This window comes from Paralichthys olivaceus, chromosome 19, assembly GCF_024713975.1.
Source record: "Paralichthys olivaceus isolate ysfri-2021 chromosome 19, ASM2471397v2, whole genome shotgun sequence".
Lineage (NCBI taxonomy): Eukaryota > Metazoa > Chordata > Actinopteri > Pleuronectiformes > Paralichthyidae > Paralichthys > Paralichthys olivaceus.
The window spans coordinates 1,371,278-1,386,747 of record NC_091111.1 but is presented as its reverse complement, the minus strand read 5'-3'; the positions used below and the strand labels follow the sequence as shown (position 1 = coordinate 1,386,747).

The 15,470-nt window shown below is 40.4% G+C and overlaps 1 protein-coding gene across 2 annotated transcripts in view; it reads left to right on the top strand.

The window, feature by feature from the left end:
* tab2 (TGF-beta activated kinase 1 (MAP3K7) binding protein 2) overlaps positions 1–15,470 on the top strand; it is a 45,759-nt gene that overhangs the window by 20,805 nt on the left and 9,484 nt on the right. For both annotated transcript variants that reach the window (XM_020091878.2, XM_020091876.2), the window contains exons 2-3: positions 12,115–12,305; positions 12,897–14,583. In XM_020091878.2, the coding sequence (XP_019947437.1) occupies positions 12,204–12,305; positions 12,897–14,583 (1,789 nt within the window). In that variant the 5' untranslated portion in view covers positions 12,115–12,203. The remainder of the gene's footprint in view (positions 1–12,114; positions 12,306–12,896; positions 14,584–15,470) is intronic.

Sequence of the window (15,470 nt, the reverse complement as noted above, 5' to 3'; positions counted from 1 at the left end):
ACTCAGTTCAATTAACCGTTAAGATTTAATGTAAATTTGCTCACAAAACAACTCAGCTCTTATTCAGTGGTTTGTAGTAACAGTCAGCAGGTTTCCTCTGCCACATATTCATGAGTCACCCTGTAACTCTTTGTTGTGGACAGACTTCAGTGCGCTTCCACAGTGCAGCGTTGCTGTGATCAGGAACAGAGCTTCTCTGCATATCAGTGACTATCTCTATTTGTCCAGGGGTCTCACTGCCTGCAACACTTCTGTGTTCACCAACCACTTAAGCTGTTTCACAACCTTTTTAAGACGCCAAACATCCTGCCTTAATTGACCAAAACAGAACAACTGAAAGTTTTGTAGTAAGTTAAGGCCCTGTTTCTATTCAAGAGCTTTTGTATTCGCCTAACATCCTCTGTGCTTGTGGCTCAGGAGCAAAATTACTACTTGACAGCTGGTAAATGGGAGGTTTGGACAAACAATTGAACGCAGGTTTTATCGTTAGGGGTGTGGATTTTTTTCAGCCGATACCAATGATTACATGCTTTACATTACCGATAATAATTTCATGTTTCTTAAAAAGAAGTTCATAGCCTGAAGTTTATATATGGATGAATTAATATTTCATTGTTAACACAACAGAAACAGTTCTGACCCAGTTCTGAGTGTCCTTTTAGTTTTTTAGTGATTAGTACATTAGAAAACCTCAAACAACTTAAGGTGGAGGAGGAAAACTTCTCCTTCAAAGGAATATTTTATATACATATTTTGACATCTAAAATGTCAATGTATTGAAATAGTAATTCAGATAAAATAAGGCTATTATTGAACTGAAAGCCTGATTAAAAACTGAAAAAAGGACATGGAATATTAAGCTCACTAAAGAAAAGGGAAATGGTTGAGGATAGCTTATGTACCTTTAGTGCATGAGAGTAAGGAAGGTTTCTCTATACTTTAACTTTCATGTAACATAAATCTTATCAAATGTTTTGCAAAAAAATTCAAAATAAATGAAATGCACTGACAATATTCCTGAACAGAAATGTCAATTATTAAACACAATAAGTTGAAACAAAATATACAGTGCATCTTTCATTAAAAAATGAAGGCTCTTATAGAACTGACAGGCTTCTGTATGCGAGTGCATGCAACAAGGTCCGTTTCATATTGGAATCATCATCCAGCCACTGAGCCGTCAAACTAAGCATTAGTTGCCTACATTGGCATCTATCACACTATGAATGTGTGCAGTGACCACATCATGTTTATCGGACATTTTTTGGGGTCTATAATTTCCAATTCCGATGAATAAATAGTAATATTCCCATTAACAAGCTGATAATACATCAGACCAATATATATAGTGCATCCCAAATACCAGCCACAACCTAAATTTACCTGCCTTTACATCGTCGTTGGCTTAGTTCTTCTTGCTTTGAGACTTGGGTCAGGTCTTTGGAAAATTGCACATAAAATGGAGTTATAGGGGCAAAATGCGAGAACTATTGTGCATTCAGTGCACAACACCTGACTGGTGTCTCATGGCTCACTTTCCCTGGCTCTGCAAGAGGCAGGACTGGAAGTGCTTGTGCTGGCTGAGCAGGCTGACACGCTCGCACTTGGAAACCACAAGACATCAAACACTGTCAATGTTCCATATCATTGCTTTGACAGAGACAGCAACGACAAGTCAAAGTACTGCCAGACTTTGACCGTGTGCCACTGTCCATCTTTCACACTGCTGCTCAGATGTTAATCATGCATGCTCAGCGTTCAAATCTTAGTTAAGCTTAGCTTTAATCAAAACACAGGTACTTTTATTTTGATGTGTGATATACACACAGGTTCTGCCAGATGAATAAAAAGCTCCTGCCAGTTGGAAATGTCCTTGCAGATGACTTTTTTGCAAAAATAAAATATATATCTTTTAGGATAAAATGTTTTGAAATCTTTTTTTGGTTCTAATTTGGAATTTCTGCTCCCAACCCTTGCTTCTGGTGGTAGTACTGCTTAGCCACACCTGGCAAATGTTAGATGTGCTAGCACTGAATTTTGACAGTTGCTCAACTAGTGTTAATTTATATAAACCCTGTGTGTGTACACATATATACATACACAGACATGCACCATGTGCATACATATTTTGTCAGTGTTTTGAGTGTTTTTTTTCAGTTGTAAGTGAAATGACTGTATTGGGTTAAACCAAGGGTAAGGACTAGAGTAGGGACTTTTTGTGACTCGTAGCTGAACTGTATCTCTCATCCGCCTCAGTAGACAAAGGAAAATCCCTTTGTCTGTCTTATTACCCCTTCCTGAATCTCACCAACAAAATAAGTGTCATTTGCATCCAGCATTCAGATTTTTTCAGCATGTGATGCGACACACCTTGTTGTTGCAGCTTGTTGTTTTGGGAAGATCATCTGAAGAGTTTCCTGGACAGAAATGAAAGCTGTCTTAGTGGCTGTCCAAATACAAGAAGATCCACTCAGACGTGCAGTGATGGGAATAATAAATAACAGTATCTGGAGCAGAAAGCCAACAGCTATTCAGTGTTTGGTCAGGCCAGAGCCCTACTGCTATACTTTGCTGAATGTGTGCTATCCTATGATATAAATTGCTCAGTCATGCATCCAACTGCTTTATATAACAGTTTTAAAGGTTTGCATTGTAGTTTTTTTTTCTCCCATTGTCTCGACTTGGATTGGCTGGGTAAAACCTCCACCCTCCTCTTGGCCTGTGGCAGTATTTGGAATAATACTGCACTGCTGGCAGTGAATGCCAACACTTTGTAAAGCTTTTGGCTCCTTCCAAGCACACTATCCCAATAAGGTGTGAAAGTAATGTACATGGTCACGTGACTTGGACACTGCTCTTTTGCTTAATGTTTTATGGCTGGAAAAACAGCCTCTATCATGTAACCTATCTGTCCTAAAGTTGGTTTGGAAAGTTTAGCTTATGGATTGTACTGTACCTGCTCAATGAGAGTCTGTGTTGGGGCTTGTCAACTGGCAATTAATGTTTCCACAATGTAGGGAAAAACACTGCACCGTGGCCTGCTGAGCCTGCCACTGCTACATGCTTGTTTTTTTCACTCAGTAAGTTTTGCTTTGTAGATCACTCACACCCTTTTTGGATTCAAAGTTTCATAGAAGAAACCAAATAAAAAGATTAGTGGTTTAGTATAAGCGTTTTCATTTTGCTGAGTTTTTTATTCTGAGCTCATGCTGTGCTGCGGTCATGACATACTGTATAATACCTAAGGGTAGTTAAATAGGGACTGGGGGTCTTCAGAAGCAAAACTGCCGATGTGCAGAGGTAAAGGAGGGTTCTACATCCTCTAATTTAACAGCTGCACCTTTGGCCACATTCATACTCTTAATTTTGTGATCAAAAAGGTGTATCCTGATTATGTCTGGGTTAGGATTTGTGGGGCATTGTTTGACAGCCATTTGTAAGGATACATTGGTGTTCTTTACAGTTATCCCCATGCGGGCTGTAGAACTATGATTGGTTCTTCATTCTTTCCGTCAAACAGCTGTCATCTTCTGAAACTTCCTCCTCAAGAAAATGAGATGCTCTTGCTTTGCAAGCAAACTAGTTTGGAGAGAAAATGTCCTCTGGATCCAAATTGCCCCGTAGAATTAAGCAGATCTTCTGATCTGGCTTGAACAGTTTTGCTGCTATAGATTTACTTCTTGATGTGTCTTAATGGGGTGTGTGTTAACTGTATCAGTCTTCCAGTTGATAATACTGCATGTTGATGTAGTCAATGTTGTAATCATTTTGAAGCTCATAGTGTGATTCAAATAAAATTTTGAATCCTTGTGGTGTTTTCATATCAATATAAAATAGTTTTCTTTCAGTAATTCTTATGGTAAGCTAAACAAGAACAGGGTCAGTTGAATTTATATGATTAATATATTGTTTTGTATGAGATGTAAATGTCTAATGTCTTTCAGCCAGTCTCTAAGTTTATCTGCTGCACAGCTGAAATGATGCTGAATGCTGTAATACTTTAAAAATTCTATAATTATTATAAATATTCATTCAGAGTGTTAGACCTGATCACCTGGTCATATAGCCTACACTGAGTAGAGTTTTATAACAGCCAGGCAGGGAATCACTTTGATAGTCTGCAGTGTCAGTGAAAACACTGTTCTATACATCTCGGACTCTGCATCTTTTTGTGTCATAAAGATGAGCTTGTATATGTAGTTGTGGACATTGAGTTGGAGGGTGGTTCAGAGTAGTATGTCATGAATCTATAACAAGTGTGACTAGACTAGTCTTATTTTTTCTGTCATTTATTGTTTGGAAACATTTGCTTATGCTCTCTTTTCAGTGTAACCAAGTCAACAAGTACACATTTCCAAAGGCTGTGATATGTAAAAAAATCGCATAATACAAATCATCAATAAAATAAAAAATGAACAGTGAATAAAAATGGAAGACAGTCATACTAAAAATCATGCTTTTTTTACATGTGCAATATAAGACACTCTGTGTTGCAACACGAATCAAGGAGTATGTTAGAGAAAACCTTGCATTGTGTTAAACATGCGATTGCTATGCAGTGATGCATTGCAAAGACTGGTGCAAAATAACAATGCAAACTAAATAATGCGATTGTAAATGTAAAAGTTAAAAAAGAAACATGTCCTTTATTCCCATGTGGTAGGAATATGTGTAGCCCTACAGAAAATGAATGCAGACAACAAAGAAAAGGATTAGTCTTTGTGTTTGTAAGTGTCAAATTTATCTAAACCTGCAAATGTCTTTTTAGAAAATACTAATGACAACAGATGAAATTCCACATTTTCCTACAACATAAAGAATTACGTCAGCCATTTTTTGCAGCAAATTGTAAACTATTATTTTCTTAGTTCTTGTATTGTTAATTATCTTATGTCTGTGTTTTGCTGTTCCTTTTGTCCTTCGTGGTTGTAGTGACTACAGGTGGAAGCAGGCTTTTTAATGGAAGACACACAATTGCACTTTAAGAAGCTGCTGGATGAGCTCAGCAGTTTGTTGCCCACAGAAATTTTGAGTTGAGGTGGTGGGAGGAGGAGGAGAAGGGAAGGACAAAAAAGTAGGAGGGATTTCCGAGCCAGCTAGTGTCTGAACCCAAACACACAGTCACACTCAGAGAAGCAAGCTGCAGCAAGCACAGCTTCACATATTTACCACTTCTAAATACAGTTCTTCTCCTCTTCCTTCCTTACAGCGACAAAACATACACAACCAAATGGGTGGCTTTTTAGCTGTTATTCATTTGTTAACAAAAGGAAAACAAAAGTTGGACTTGCAGTTTTATTGACTTCACAGAGAGCCCAGTATAGAGGCACTCCTACATGTTTGTAAGACCTCCCATTCCCACAGTGCCCTGGGAGTGCTTGGTCGACCAGGGGAGTTGGTGCCTTTGCCTGCTTCCAATCAACCACCAGCTGCAGGCTGTGGTATTGAAGAATTTTTGATTTCCTACACACACGCACGCACGCATGCACGCACACACTCACTCACTCACACACACACACTCGCACAAACGCACACATGCACACACACTCACACACTCACACACTCACACACTCACACACTCACACACACGCACATACACGTGCACATACACATGCTTGCATACAAACACTCATACCCCTGTTTTCAAAAGAGGGCAACTAAAAGCAGAGCAGGCTGTCTTGCATAGTTAGTCCCAGCTCAGTGTGTACTTTGAGGTCCAGGCACAGTTGAGTACAATTTGGGTTCTGCACACTGTGGTTTGTTTGTGTTCTGCTGGCATTGCCTGGAACAAAAGATGTGCCTCATACTGTATGTGGCTTACGTGCAGGCTTATCATACTAGCAGTAATAAGTGTTGTCTGTTAAAGTTGTCATATCCATTATGAATTTAAATTCTGTAAAATATTGTCTGAAACTGTCAGTAATGTGATGAATCTTTCATTCAGAGCATCAACATAAATAAACTGGTAATAAGATTTAAGATTTATCCTCTCATGTTTGTCTGTCCTTTCAACATGAAGTGTTGGGATGTTTTAAGATAATCTAATTGCAGTAGAAGATGTACAACTGTTTCAAGTTTCCATTAATGATACAATTGTAGTTTATGTAAAAGTTTATTTTAGTCGGACTTGTGACATTAACATGGTGGGAAATCACTTTGATTCAGTGAGTCTAAGCTTTTGTGATGACTTGAGAAGCTCTTTTGTTAAGATGAGCCTTCTTAGTAAAGTTTCCATGCCTGTGTTCCTATTCTCTGTGGGAGGTAAGGGTAAGGCCTGTGATTCTTCAGATTCGTTGAATCAGAATGAAATCATTCTTTATGAACAAGTATAAGTAGCAGACAGGAAAAAAGAAAGAGAAAGTGTAGCAGCTGCTGTTAGCTTGTTTCCATCAGGGCTGCAACCTGAGGTGCACCATGCTGCAAGTTGCACGGCTGAATCTGCATTACATCGTTTGGCTTTACCCATTCATATACACATTCATACAACACTTCTGTAAGCACCTCTTTATCAAACCCAAGGACAGTACAGTATATGGAGAAACCAGAACTTAAACCATTGACCTATCAATTAGTGGATGACCAGCCCTATCTCCTAACCGTAACCTTTTAAGTTGTTATTTTAGCTTTGTTTCCTGTTGTGAAAATAATGAAAGATCGTGACTCATGCTGTAATTGGATAGCTATCCTTTGAGCAGTAGCTGCTTGCGTTCATGTGTCAGTGAGTGCACTACACGTACACAACTATGTCTAGCTTCTTGGAAGAGTGGGCTGCCTGCCAGCAGCCCTAAACAGAGTCCTCTGCCAATTAGTCCTTTTATTTGTTTAAATTCTGCTGAAGTTAAGATATTCCACTGAGCTGCTCCTTTAAAACTACAGTGGATGTTTCTGATCGAAGCTCAGATAGGATCCTTACTCTTTCCACTGTATTCATTTTTTTTTTCATAATTTAAAGGTACAGTTTGTAGAATTTTGTGACATCTAGTGTTGAAATTGCATGTTGCAGCTGAACACCCCTCACCTCACCCTCCCCTTCTTAACATGAAAAAGAACCTTTGGTAGCCTTTAATTGTCATACAAACTCAAAAGGTGTTTAGTTTGTCCAGTCTGGACTAATGTAAAAAAGAGAGGACCTCCTCGATGTAAATATAAAGTATTTGAATATAAAGGGCCTTTTCTTGGGTAAAGCAAACAACAATTCATAAATTTAGATCAAATGAACTAGTGAAAACATCATGAGGATTATTCTGAATTAAATTTCTGCCAATAAATTGAACTGCCTTTCACCTAAATCTTACACACTGGACCTTTAACTAGCATTTCTGCGGAAGACACATTGTTGGAAGATGCTAACAATCATGATCAGACATTCCAGTCTGAAGATTGCATGATGGCATGACATTTTGTTGTGTGTTTTTGTTTGCAGTAATGTGTAGCCTCTTTGTTTGCATTAACTGGTTTTGTGTGGGCTTTAACACCAACCACAGCATCAGGTGCTATGCTGATATTTCTGCCAAAGGCTCCTGTTGATTATTTATCCACATTTTGGTTGGAGTTAAATTGATTTTGACGTTTTTAGGTGCATTCACCCTGGCAGAGTGAATGAGCCCATTGATGGAGCATGGCATGCCCGCTACCTCCAGAAATGAGTGTGGGGTTGTGGGTCAGTGCTTTGGCATGGTGAATAACAGCCTCAGCAATAGAAGCTTTGTCTCTATCTTTGCTGGCAGCAGAGTGCTGCCTCAGGCCCAGTTCCACCAGCGCCTCCAGGGACAGCAACAACTAGTCTGCCTCCTTCAAAACCTCCCCCACACATGGGCCTGCTGCAGGGCTGTAATTATAAACAGTGAAGAGGTGGAGACCTTTTTGTTTTTGAAGTCGGCATACAATCTGACCACACTGTTGACCTGTAAGAGGGTCAGCCGCCGAGTTGTGAATTTCCTTTCCCCAACAACGAGCGGCCAAAACATGTACAGTTGCATGTCATCCTTTCAACCCAGGCTGTCGAGATGGTGTCTAGAAAACAATGTATGCTTCAAAGACGATTTGAGGAGTTTTTGCACAAAACCTGGTCTGATTTTAAGGTCTCAATCTTAGTATGTAAAGTGTCTTGAAATGCTGTATTTTATGATTTGGCGCTATACAAAGAAAATTAATTTGAATTGAATTAGGAAAGGCTTAACTTTATTAGATAGTCATCACCATGATGGTCCAGAGTTGAGACTATGACTTAGAGTTGTAGTCTTTTGCCTGTCAATTTTCAGGCTATTTTCTCTGTGTACTGTTCACATCAAAAATTGAAAATCATCTTCAGTTGCAATATCTATCTGTCAAATATGTCACAAACACAATATGTTACATAGTATGTAACATAATATAACATTTTATTACCATACATTATTTATTTTTTCATCACTGTGCTGCTAACAGAGATGTGCATCTTCACAAGCCTCATGATTTCTGCTTTTAAAAAGTACTTTACTGTTACTTTTATTACATGTGCTGTAATTTACAAAAAAAGTTTTCAATTCAAAAGTCAGACTACAACCGTCGGTCTGTAATAGTGGTCAGTGCTCTCCACATTGATCTGACATTCATTCAGTTGACATTCATTAAGACTTGTGCGCAGCCTTTGTTGTATTAGAGTGGCTCTGCCTGGTCCCCCTTGGCAGTATTGAGGCGCATAACTCTGCTGGTCAACAAGAGATTATGCTCCTCTGTTCTTTTTAATCACTCACACTTAGAACTGATCTTTATAAAAATGGCTGAATTCATATTTATGTTCCTGGATAAGATTCTGACATGGTAACAGACCTTTAATTCAATTCAATTTTAATTGTATAATGCCAAATCCTAATATACATTATCTCAAGGCACTTTACATAGATCCAGCATGACGCATGAGTAATCAAAGTGGTATCATACACGTAGAACACACAGAGGAAGATGTCCAGAGTTTGTGGTGATAAGAGCAGACACCAAGAAAATCACATGATCTCTGCAATGGAATTAATACATGACTTCCTGCCTCTGTCTGCTTTACTCAGCTGCACCACCTCTCGCCTGAATAATGCAGAGGATTTGTTGCTGTTGTGAATACATCTGTGCAGAGAATCTCCTGCTGCGTTGTGCAAGTTAGTAGATCATGTCTAAAAATGACTGTAGAGAAAAGGGCTGCACATACATGCACTTTTTGAATGTGTGTGAATTGGTAAATGGCAAAAACTGTACAGTAAAAAAAATTTGAATGGTCATCAAGGCTAGAAAAGTAGGATATAAACACAAACCATTTACCATATTCACAATATGGCCATGTCCATCGTCATATCAATATTATAAACTCCTTTAAATTACACCTATTAAAAGATTATGCCATAAATGAATGTGCCATACTTAGCAATGACACGGATTGCCCTAGTAACTTTTTTTTTTTTTATTCTCAGTGTTTGTGAATACAGCTTCAGGTCTCTCTGTGTTAAGGCTCCTTCTTGCAGCTGGCAGCCTACTATTGAGAGTAGCCAAATGGCTCCTCCTGTTATCAGCTACTCACGGATGTTTTGCAAAGCTGATTTATGACTTTTAAGTTGTGATATTACATGTCTTTGTAGCCTAGATAAGACAGACGCTGCTTGGATAAAGACTTTTCTCTAAGTTTTCTTGGCAGAAATCGGATATGAAATATGATTTGAAACACTCTTGGCTGTTCTTCATCATTAAGCAAGTGTATTCAAGTGTCTTTTGGTTTAGTTCTGGATTGTTTTAATTCATTTTCTCTAAGGCTTGTTTACACTGCACCACACTAAGCTTATGTCCCAGTCTTTTAAATACCTGAAACTCCCACAGGAAGATGTTTCATAAGAGTGTGGTCAGAAGAAAAGTGTGGGGTAACACAAGACATGGCAAGTTCTCATGTCTGTTCTGATCCATGTCACTCTTGACTGTCTTTCTAGTCCCCAGAAACATGCCCTGGACACACTGTTATAAATTTGGTTCCAGGGAGTAAATTACACAAAATTTCTTGAGCAAAGCCACAGGCTGCTCCTGTGGAGTTGCACTTGGGCAAGGAGTTAAAGAGTGCGGTTGCCTTGGCCAGCACCCAGGAATGAGTACTGTATGCACAGAAGGATAGGAAACAACCAAGCACAACTGTTGGTGAACACCCTACAACACATTTTGCTCAATAGCTCACATTAAAAATGTACACTCACATGTTTGTCAGCTACAGCAGCTAAAAATAAGTCTAAAGCCGCAGTGCTGCAATACATCCCTCTTTCATGAAGCTTATAATATTCGGTTTTTTGAAATGGCAATTGATTGATTGAAATGTATTTGTTTTTGTGTTTCTGATGTGTTTTCCATCTGGTCAGTTGCAGGGAGGGCAGACTTAATCAAAAAACCTTCTTCCCCCTTAAGCAGAGACTAGATGTTGCATCTTGAAGTGCTGGGTAAAATCCTGAAAAGGAAGGTTTTGGAGCTTTGCAGTTCGATAAACATTTTAAAGCTGGAATAAATAATATTATCCAAAAGCTCATACTTAACCTGGTCTCAACAATATTTCTGTTACTGTATTACATGTTGAGCAAATCTCAAGTAATAACCAAGTGATTTTCTGATAATTAACCTTTATGATTATTTGACTTAATTTTAGCAATTAGTGTTTGATAATTATTCTTATTTTGATATTAGTGTAATAGTTTTATCCATTAAACAGTGTTCACTCATCCTACCAATGATACAGCAAAAGGACTGTCTGCTCCCATTAGGGCATAGACTAATTATGCAATATTCAAAAATATGTGAGAGCAGCATTTAGGCTGTTGATTCTTGTTTGGTTTGATTGATATATTGGCACAAGCTAATTTAATAATAACTACCAGCGAAACACAGAACTAAGATTTTTGATGAGCTTGAAAGAGAAGGTGATTCAAGAGTTGATGAGAGCATATATTATCATATCCTCAAGGTTAGTTTGAAGTTGTTCATTTTTGAATATTTTTTATGAACTATATTCTTGGGTATTTTCAGCTATTACTGGTGTAGAGATAGTTGGTGAGCCAGTGGTGTGCCTGTAAATGGTGTTTTGTTAATGAGCAGAAGCATTTACATTGGCAACGTCGAGCACAAGAGTACAAATGAAAATGCAGCACACAAGTTAACACAGCTTCATCATTGTCCTGTTTAAACCTAAATTAATGAGTTGCACTGTATGTGCAGAAAGAATGCACTTGGGAAAGCCTTTTTTTATTGTCAACTAAGGTTTAATGGATGAATAAAGATTCATTTGTGTAAGACAGTCAGTGGCAAAAACAGTGCATTGCCCTGCAGCTTTATAGCTACTTTCAGACATGCAGTAAACTCTGCAATCATCTCCTGAAATTATATGGAGGGGCTGTATGTGAAAACTCAATTGTCCAAATCAGTTGCTGCGGACACTTTCTGGAGTTTTTCCTGTCACCCACAAGTAGAAACTCTGTATAATGTAAGAGTGATCCCATGTGAGAATACAGCGGGAGATTATCCGGTGGATTCACTTAAAAGCGACTGTGTGTGTTGTCACGACTCGGCTCAGAAGCTGTGACAAAAGAGAGGGAGACGCTGGTTGAAAGTCATAAAAATAAGTCATTTATTTGCATACAGATCTCATAGCTGAAAAGAGAGGTTTCCTTTATGTAGATGATGTCAACTTGTAAAGATGATGAGATTTGAGAGCTTTTGGTGATAAGGGCTGACACTGGTTTTAATGTGCTGTAAACGAAAACGTGATCTTCCTGGTAAAATGTATACATTACATCCTGCCTCCTGCATGCTGTGTCACCACTTGCATTGACACTCTGGAGATCATTCTGTTGTTGTGAAGGTATCTAAGCAAAGAAGTCTGGACCCCACTGTGTGGACATGTCTGGAGTTGATGTCTTTAAACAGCTTGTCAAGTCCTTGTGCTCCTCTGTCAGAATAAAATAGTGATTCTGCAGAGCTTCCCTTTCCTTTGACTGATATGAATATGTTAAACTTCCCTTCTGAGTATGGACTAGAGAATGGTTGGCGTCTGTGAACTTTTTTTAATCAAAAGTAGAGAATTCATCAGATGCTTTCGTGTCTTTGTTTGTTTCCATTCAGAAAATGTTCAAGATGAAGGCAACTTGCTGCCACGATTGACGCCCCAGTGCGCTGAACTGAACAAGAAGTCCTGACGAGGTAACATACGAATGGCCCAGGGAAGCCACCAGATTGACATTCAGGTTTTGCATGACCTGCGCCAGAAGTTCCCTGAAGTCCCAGAGGGTGTTGTCTCCCAGTGTGTTCTGCAGGTAAGCATGTTGAAACTCTCCAAACCCAGCAGAAATGCGGTTGTATTCACAAAGAAATAAAGATTTTAATAATCCCTTAAGGGCATAACATCAAGGCCAGTCTTTACCTCTCAATTCTTGTGATACTGTCTCTTAAGCCCTGTTAGACCTGGTATCAACATCTGTCCCAAAATGTCAGTGTGTAGAAAATGTGTCAGTTAACACCTGGCATGCAATACAGTCATGAGGAGTTGATGCAGATCCACTCAATTCTTAACATTAAAACCCACAGCGTTTGTGCTTGCGTGACATAAGCTTCAATTTTAAAAGATAGTTTAAAGCAAATTATTGTAAAATAGCAAAAATGAACAGTTTCCTCCAAGTTCGCACATACATATCTATGAATCCTACGCTCTGTTTTGTGAATGAGGCCTCTGAGTCTAAACAGGGCCTGAATAATCAGATCTCAAATGTGTCAACAAGGTGTCCTGGGTGTGTTCACACCTGAACTTGAAGCTGTCCACTTTTGATTGGATCGCTTATGTCTTTTCTTTGCCCTCCGTCAGACATAAATATTGCATAATATTTCCACTCTCTCTCTTTTTCCTTCAGAACAACAACAACTTAGACGCCTGCTGTGAATACCTGTCTCAAGTCAGTCCGGGCTACCTATACAGTGAAGAAGGAAATCTCAGCTTTTCTGACGACCCCAGCTTCATCAGGCTCCGTAATCACATGACCCAGCTGAACCTGGGCCTGCAGTCTCAGAATGTGCATGTGGCTCCGGTTCGGGATGGCCTGAGAATGAACGGCAGTCGGACTTTGGCTCACAGCCCGGGTGACGGGCCCCTCCAGACAGGCCAGGCCCCCAATAGTGACTTCTTTCAGCAGGAGTCCCAGTCAGCCTCAGTGAAGGTGCCATCAAGCCTCAATGTATTTGGTGTGATGGAACCCACACGCAAACCGCAGCCTCCACAGCACCTTGGACTTTACCCTCTGGGTGTCAAAGGAACAGCGATGGGTGCCCAACAGACGCCACGCTACAACCCCTTTACAGTGACGCTAGCCCCCAATATCCATCCAGGCCGTAAAACCCCCACTTCTTTGCACATACATGGTGGGCCACAGTCGGGCCTCAGCAGTCCACAGGGTAACTCCATCTATATCAGGCCCTATGTTAGCCAGACCGGTACAACTCGGCATAACCAGCAGCAGGGAAGTAGGGCCCAGTACAGCCCCACTTCCCAGCCCCAGCAGCAGATCTACCAGATCTCACACCCCTCCTCCCTGTCTGGCTCCTGGTCCGGCCCTCAGCACGCCTCCTCTTCACATACCTCACAGCACCAGACCCAGGGCCACCAGACCTCTCATGTCTACATGCCCATCAGCTCCCCCACAAATCCCCAGGCCCCCTCCATTCTTCCCATTGGAAGCCAGGCCTCTTCCTCTGGTGTCTCCTCATGCTCATCTTCCTCCTCCTCTGTCATGCCCACCTCTTCTACCATTAGCCAGTACAACATCCAGAACATCTCCACTGGCCCACGGAAGAATCAGATAGAGATCAAACTTGAATCTCCTCAGAGGAGCAACTCCACAACCACAACAGCTGTGCTGCGGACAAGCAGTGGGCCCCGTTCATCCTCCACCTCCTCCTCCTGTCCCTCCTCTTCGTCCTCCTCGACGGGGGTGGCTACTGTCCCCACCACCCCTCTGTCAATCGGATGCCCAGGTCTGAGCCGCAGCCAGCCGACTGTTTACATCTCTGCCAGCCCACCTACTGCTGCTACCACTCCCTCTGAGGAGGCCGTTGTGGCCTCAGGCGGCTCCCGCTCCCAACCCAAGTTTTACATTTCTGCCAATGCCTCCAGCGACTATGGTGGGGGAAGGAATCCTCCCACAGTCTACATCTCAGCCAACCCTTCTTTGCAGGGGCCATCAGGGCCCAGAAACATGGGAGGCCAAGTGAGCATGGGACCCGCTTACATCCACCACCATCCACCGAAGTCTCGTGCCTCTGTGGGAGGAGGAGGCACAGCTTCTTCCCCTCGTGTGGTGGTGACTCAGCCCAACACCAAATACACTTTTAAAATCACAGTGTCCCCCAATAAGCCACCAGCTGTATCCCCTGGAGTAGTGTCTCCTACTTTTGAGCCCAACAACCTCCTCAGCCTGCCCTCAGACCACCACTTTGTGGAGCCAGACCCCCTCCATCTCTCAGACCCCCTGTCACCACATAGGGACAGGCCGAGTGAGCCTCGCAGACTCAGCATGAGTTCCGATGATGCGGCGTACACACAAGGTGAGCAATGCTGTGTATCATCACTGTGAATGTAATCTAATCATTTCTAGTAACCTGACACTTCTTATTTCCTGAAAACAAAAGCAGAAGACAAAGCATTTAAGGTCCAGTGTGTAAGATGTAGGTGAAAGGGATCTATTGGCATAAATTCAATATAAAATAATCCTAGTGATATTTTCACTAGTGTGTTTCATCTACATTGTACAAATGTTTTTTTTTCTTTAACCTAGAATGGGCCCTTTATATTCAAATACTTCATATTTACATCGAGAGGGGGGTCCTCTCTACAGAGGCCACCATGTTTTTTACACCAAACAAGACAAACTAAACACCTTTTGAATTTTTATGACAACTGAAGTCTACCAAAGGTTTTATTGCATGTAACTAAATTTTACACACTGAACCTTTAATGAATCCCAAAGGAATGTTCAAGTATTTAGGTTCATACTCAATAGAAAATTCTAGATAAAATGATAAATTACAAACTCTGTAAAAAACTGTTTTTGATTTTATTTTAAATGCCCCACATTATTATTGCTTTGTAAGGAAGCTCAGTTCATTTGCTTAAAGGCCTCCAAATACATGCTGTAGATAAAGAGGTAAAAACACAGCACGGTGAATCCTTACATGAAGAACACTTCTGATTTTCTGTTAGAACAGTTTGCTTCACTGTTTATTGGTTGTTTAGCAAATGTCAAGTGGCCTGAAGTGTGCACTTCCTCTGTAGCCATATTGTGCCTTATTCAGGCGAAAGGAAAGATTTTTATAAATAATAAATATAGTTTTTAGCTACCAGCTGTAGACCTTAATGCTTTTTCCACAACCTCCTGCCAAGAAAGTAATTTTATAATAGAAGTATTCTTCGTGGTTTCAGAAGACACTTTCCA